Genomic DNA, 6000 nt, shown 5'->3' on the forward strand with positions numbered 1-6000 from the left:
CGAGGGAGCCAGGTGCCAGGCCTGGTACCACTCCATCCATACCTGGCGTGAGGTCCTCCGGGGCTCAGTCCCACCTACACTTCTTAGGTCCTCACCGGCCTGTGTCACCAGACAGCTCTCCAGGGGGATACTGTGACCCAGAGAGGGAGAAGGAAAGGGCTGGAGTTAGGGGTGTTAAACGTTTCCTAAACCTTGCTGAGTGCCAGCTCTGTGCTGGGAGCTGGGGCACAAATATGCCCGAGAATAGGTCTTTGCTCACAGGCGGCTTCCAGCACAGGGCGGGTGGCAGACCCCATGTCCTGCTAACCGTCTCCCAGTCTGACCTGTGCTGGAGCAAGGGGCTAAGAAGGGCACAGCCACAATTCTGCCTAGGAAGGAGGGCTCCCCAGAGGAGGTGGCCGGTGAGCTGGGCCTCAAGGACGATGAGTTGACTGTGAGAAATAGGTGAGGAAGGGCATCAGGGAAGGGGACTATCATGTGCAAAGAAAGCACAGAGGACGGTTTGAGAAACTGTGCTCTGGGGTGTGACCAAAGGGCGCTGGATAGTGTTCAAAATATATGACCGGCATTTCCCCTCTGAGAGTTTCCAGGCAACCTTGGTGATGTAGGCAGGGCAGAGAGTATGAGAAAAGTGAGGCCCAGAGAGGTGAACTGACCTGACCCAAATCCCACAGAAAACCTGGATTCACCATCCTCTATTCTTGGCCCTCCCGAGGTGGGAGGGGCGGTGGGGCCAGATGGCAGCTCCAGTCAGTTTGGAGTCAGCGGCCTGGGAGCACAATCCACCGGCAATCGTATTGCCGCAGCTGCTCCCACAGGCTGTGTGCCAGGCTCTGGGTCCAGTACTTTGCATGCTCAGGTCTCCCTGAACCCTCACCCAAATAACCCTGAGAGACCAGGGCTGCGACTCATCTCATTCTAGCTTGGAAATCGGAGGCTCAGAGAGGTCCAGTGGCCTGTCCATGGTCACACAGCCTGTAAAGGCATGTGTGGATGAAACACAGGTGTCTCCGACCCCAGGGCCACGTACTTAACACTCTGCTGCCTGCCTCTGAGTGTCCACACAGCAACACGTGACGTGGAAGAGTGAGGTGAGTGTCTGGAGGATTTACCCACCTGTATTTCTCTTCATTGTATGGTTATTTCCATCACGTGGGGCCTGAATTATTGGGGTCATATTCTCTACCCTGCCCAAGGAGAAACAGATTGCCTCAAAGAGATTCCAGTTACAAAAGCAAGAGCATGTTATGACTTTCATGGGGCATGGTCACGTTAGCCTGCACGGGCCACTTCCTCCATAAAAATACATTAAAAATTATATTTTGTGACTTCATTTACGTGAAGATTCTTATGTTCATATTATATATTAAAATATTCTTTTCCATCTAAAAGTTTTTTGTTGTTGTTGGCCTGATTTTTAAAGAAATTAAAAGATTCTTGTGGGTTCTCTAAAAGTATTGAAGCCCTCCTGGGTTCTCAGAGCAGACAGGGCCAGGAAACGAGCTTCCCAAAGTCTGCTCAGAGGCTTCTCTGGGTCTTGTTTATTCCAGAATCAGCCAGGAAGTCCCTGTGTGGCCGTGGACAAGTCACCAGGAAGCCCTGGGGCTGCCTCTGTTTGCTCATCTGTTAAGTGGGTAGGACTTGCCCAGCGTGACTTATTTGGGCGAGGTCAGAAAGGCCACGGAGAATCTCATGGAAAAGTCAAAAACGACTCCCCGTGTCGGGGGTCATTCTCAACTCTGGTCAAGACTGGTCAGCAGCTTTCCTTGTCTGCGGTCCCAAGTGTTCGCTTTGGAGCCAGCCCCACCTGGGACAGAAGCCCAGCTCTGCACTCGCTGCCAGGCACCCCGGGACGTGTAGCGTACTGTCTCTGAGCTTCTCTGGGCTCTCTCGTCTATGAAACGGGGTTAATAACAGATGCTTTAGCACCGTGTCTGGCATAGGAAATAGTGCTAATTGAATGGCAACTGTTAAAGTGATTGTTTTTGTTATTATTATTATTAATCCCAGAGGAGGCAGCCTTCATCAGGGCTATGAATCACGCACGTGGATTGTGGACGTTTTTCACAAACATCTCCAGCTACTGAGACACCTACCCAGCCCAACCACAGTGCTGCCAGCTGTCCTGGAACCTCTGTGCCTAAAGCCATGCTGCCCCTGGTCGGCAGCCTGCCCAGAGCCTGCCAAGAGCCCCTCCTGCCTGGCCCAGAAGTATCAGGCCATTGACTTCTAGAAGTTTCCAAACCCCAGTGGGCATCCCAGAGAACCACTGGCTCTCCAAGTGAATGGTGCAGGGAGTAGCAGCAGCAGCCAGTTTGCAAGGGTTTACAGCCCACTCCTCCTTCCCCAAGACACCCAGTAGGCTGTGCCCCCAAATTCAGTTTCTCACTGTTGCATTCAGCAGACTCTTCACCTGGCACTCCAACCACAAAAGAAGGAAGGAGGGGAGCCCTTAGGAGGAACAGCCACCTACTTGGGTCTCGCTGTCTTTGCCGACAAGGACGCCCATGGCGCAGGTATTCAGCTGGGGACGAAAACATTCATCCCAAGCTTCGGGACAGTGCATACAAAGAGACTTTGGAGAGTACCAGCCCAGCCCGAGCCTGCAAGCCCGGCTCTGGAGCCAGTGTGGCTCCGGTGGTGGATGAGCCACTGATCCTTCCTGCTTCTAATCAGATTGAGAGGAGGTGCAGGGAACGCTACAGAAACACCCCAGGGAGGCCAGGTGGGGACCAAAAGGCTGCTGTTGCTAGGAAAAGCTGAGCTGTTGCCAGCAGAGACCAGGTCGCTAGGCGACCATCCACCCGTTACCAGGGCCTGCACGTCATCAGTCACCCCTGTGCCTCTGCAAAGCAGGCCAGGAGCATCCTTCCCCAGCCTGTGACAGCCCAGCTTCTTGCCCACACCAGACCCTCTGGCCCTGGCTCTGGGATCACTCTCTTACCACAGTGTCCCCGTCCCTACCTGAGACCCTGGGGCCTATAAGTTCCCTGAGTTTGAAACTCTGGACAAACATTTGTGTGAGCGTATGTGTGCCTGCAGCATTGTGGGTAACTGTATGCATGTGCTGGTGAGCACGTGCATGCATGCAGTGTGGGTATGTGCAAGTGTGTATGTGTGTGCCTGTGAGTGTACATGTGTGCACGAGTGTGTGTTGTGTGTGCTTGTGCGTGTATGCAGGCTATGCGTGGGTAAATGTGTTCCTAACCTGGCAAGTGTGTCTGTGTGTGTATGTGCAGAGCAGAAGCGTGTGTACGAGCATATGTACCTGTGTGCACTGTGCACAGAGAACACGTGTAGTTAGTGCATGGGCATGTGTGTGAGCACACTGGATCACTGGCCGTCAGGGGGTGTTTCAGCTCAAGAGTAGTGGCCCAGAAAGGGCTTTGCAGGCCTTTGTGCTGGGCACACAGGTTTAGTGGGGGAACAACTTGCCTACTATGTGCTCTCGTACACAGAGGCAGGTGGAAAGCAGAGGGCAAGCAAGGCTGCACTAAGGAAGCTGGGCAGCCTCGAAGGTCCTCTCCTGAGGAATGATTAAGATCTCGTCTTTCAGCACGTTTGATGATTATAACTTTTAGTGGTTTCTGATCTCCATTTTTAACCCTGACTTAACTGGACTCTTGTGTGTATGTGGATGTTGAAAACTTTATGGGTGTGGGTGGAGAATCAGCCACCGGAGTGGAATCCAGGAAGACTTACAAGGCATCAGAGGCAACCATGGGACTGACCACTGGGGAGGCTGTAAGGGAGAAGACAGCTCTGTGTCTTGGCTTTGTTAATCCCAGGAAGAACCGGGAGCCCACTGCGTGTGTCCATCCATCCATCCATCCATCCGTGCATTCAACCAGCTACTGTTCTAGGCTCTGGGAACATGGCAGTGAACACCACAGACGAAACTCCCCACCCTCATGGAGACTGTGTGCTAGTGTCTGCTTGTACATATGTGTGTGTGTGGGGGGGTGCTGAGTAGTGGGTACTGAGTCCCAGGTCATTATGAGCACAGTGGGGGACCCCAGCTTCCCCAGCCCCTCTGGTCAGTGCCCCGTGGCACACAGCACAGAAGAAAGGAAGGCGTTCCTACCCCAGAAGCCAGATACCCCTCCCTGTAACCCCACCTCCCTGGGTCACCCCTTAGCCAGGGGCACAGCGCCTTACTCAGGGTCCTCCTCCTCTTCCTCCTCTCTGTCTTCTTCCTCATCTTCCTTCTCTTCCTGGATCTGGGGCAGCCCCCTGAGATGAGGTCAGAGGCAAGAGGTGAGCCCACCTGCAGGTGCATCTGAGTCTACCTCCTGCCCCATGTTTAGTAGGATGTCCTGTGGCCGCTGAGACCAGACCTGGCCTCCTCAAGCAAGAATCAATCTGGGGCCTCCCACCTGAGCAGCCCCGGGCTCTCTCTAGCAACAAGGTCTCTTCCCGGCATGAAGGGCCTATCTCAGCCCCCACCATCCTGGTGGTGACCTGAGGTCAGCCCCTGACCCTCTCTGGGCCTCAGTTTCCCCATCTTTGTAACGTAAGTCATGGACCGGAGAACCTGAGACATCCTGTGTTGTACTCATACGCATGTACAGGAGTATTTATTGTAGAATTGCTTATAATAATACCATTTTGGAATTACCCTGAATGTCCACCAATAGTGGACAGGTTAAACAAATCCCGGCACATCCATATAATGGAATACAATGACAGCTGTAAAAGAAAATGTGGATGATCTCTACATGCTGAAGGTGGAAAGACCTCAAAGTACATTGCTAAATGAATATAGGTGCAGATAGGTAGGTTCATGTGAAATGCTATCTTTCGTGCAAAAAAAAAGAAAGAAAGAAAGAAAAAGAGGGGAGTCCATCCATGCTTGGTCTCTGGGATGGCACAGAACCTGGCAGCTGCTGTGCCCATGGGAAGAAGGATGGGTGTCTCGGGGGCGGGGGAGGGGAAGGCAGGTTTGGCTCACACTCTATGCCCTGTTATGCCTTTGCTTCTCCACTATGTGCTTATCATCTTCCCAATCATTTGTTCAGGGCCTTCTCTGGCTCCCACCTGGGCATCTCCTCCCTGGCCTCGTTCTCCTCGTCACAAGCTGGAGCTGCCTCTGAGCCCTGCCGGCTGGTGCTGCCATCCTGATGCTCGTCCTCTATGTCCCCTAGAGGGCCAACCTCCTCCAGGACAAGATCCGGCTCATCTGGCCTTCCAGGGAGGATGCTGACTGCAGGGGACACAAGGTGTGAGGGAGAGTGGGCTTGGGGCTCCGAGTCCCAGGGACACACAGGGAGCCTTGGCCATCACCAGCCATGCACCAGCTCTCAGCCAAGCAGAGGACATGCTGCCATCATCAGTAGGACCATTGGCAACCAGAGTGGTGCTAAAGTGATGGGCTGAAGTCCACGATCGTTCGCCCTGTCTTCTTCCATTAGTTTCCCCCTCTTTTTCCTCTTGAGACAGAGCTTCCATTACAGGTAGTCTTTGTCTCCTTGGGGCCTCTTTGGAGTTTGTGCAGAAGCTGAAACAATGCTTCTAACCACGGTATTGCAGGTGATGCCAAAAGACCCAGGCTCAGGATTCAACTGCCACATCCAGGTGCAGGGTGGCCTGGAATGTCCCAAGGGCTGCAGGGAGAGCCTCCCCACTGCCGGCACTCTAGATGCCAACCCCTGGTGACAGCATACTACACGCCTATCATCTCAACACCTGCTTCTGGGAGTCTTTCTCTCCCTCCTGGACCTAGAGGCTCCACTCTCCAAGGGGTTCAACTTTCTCATGGAGTTGGTCCCACCTTCAGAGAGGAGTCTACAGTTTTCAACACTTCTCCAAGTGCCATGCACCCTGACAATGAAAACACTGTGGGGCTGTGAGCTTGGCAGAAGTGGGTGCAGGGGTGTCTCACGCAGGAGAAAGGGAGAAAGGGAAAGATTGCCTGGATACCAGGTGTTTCCAAAAAGCTCCAGGGGCCTTGGTGGCGCTCAAGCCAAGCATGAATTACTAATGGTGACTTTAAATGGAAGC

General features: G+C 53.4%; 1 protein-coding gene across 1 annotated transcript in view; it reads right to left on the reverse strand.

Moving 5' to 3' along the window:
- The window catches only part of CNGB1 (cyclic nucleotide gated channel subunit beta 1), a 46905-nt gene extending 41418 nt beyond the window's left edge, over positions 1-5487 (reverse strand). The window contains exons 1-3 of the mRNA XM_033127997.1: positions 5038-5487; positions 4159-4233; positions 43-130 (exon numbers count right to left, since the gene is read on the reverse strand). Of these exons, the coding sequence (XP_032983888.1) occupies positions 43-130; positions 4159-4233; positions 5038-5045 (171 nt within the window). The 5' untranslated portion in view covers positions 5046-5487. The remainder of the gene's footprint in view (positions 1-42; positions 131-4158; positions 4234-5037) is intronic.
- Between the last annotated feature and the right edge of the window lie 513 nt (positions 5488-6000).

This window comes from Rhinolophus ferrumequinum, chromosome 15 (assembly GCF_004115265.2).
Source record: "Rhinolophus ferrumequinum isolate MPI-CBG mRhiFer1 chromosome 15, mRhiFer1_v1.p, whole genome shotgun sequence".
NCBI classification, from domain to species: domain Eukaryota; kingdom Metazoa; phylum Chordata; class Mammalia; order Chiroptera; family Rhinolophidae; genus Rhinolophus; species Rhinolophus ferrumequinum.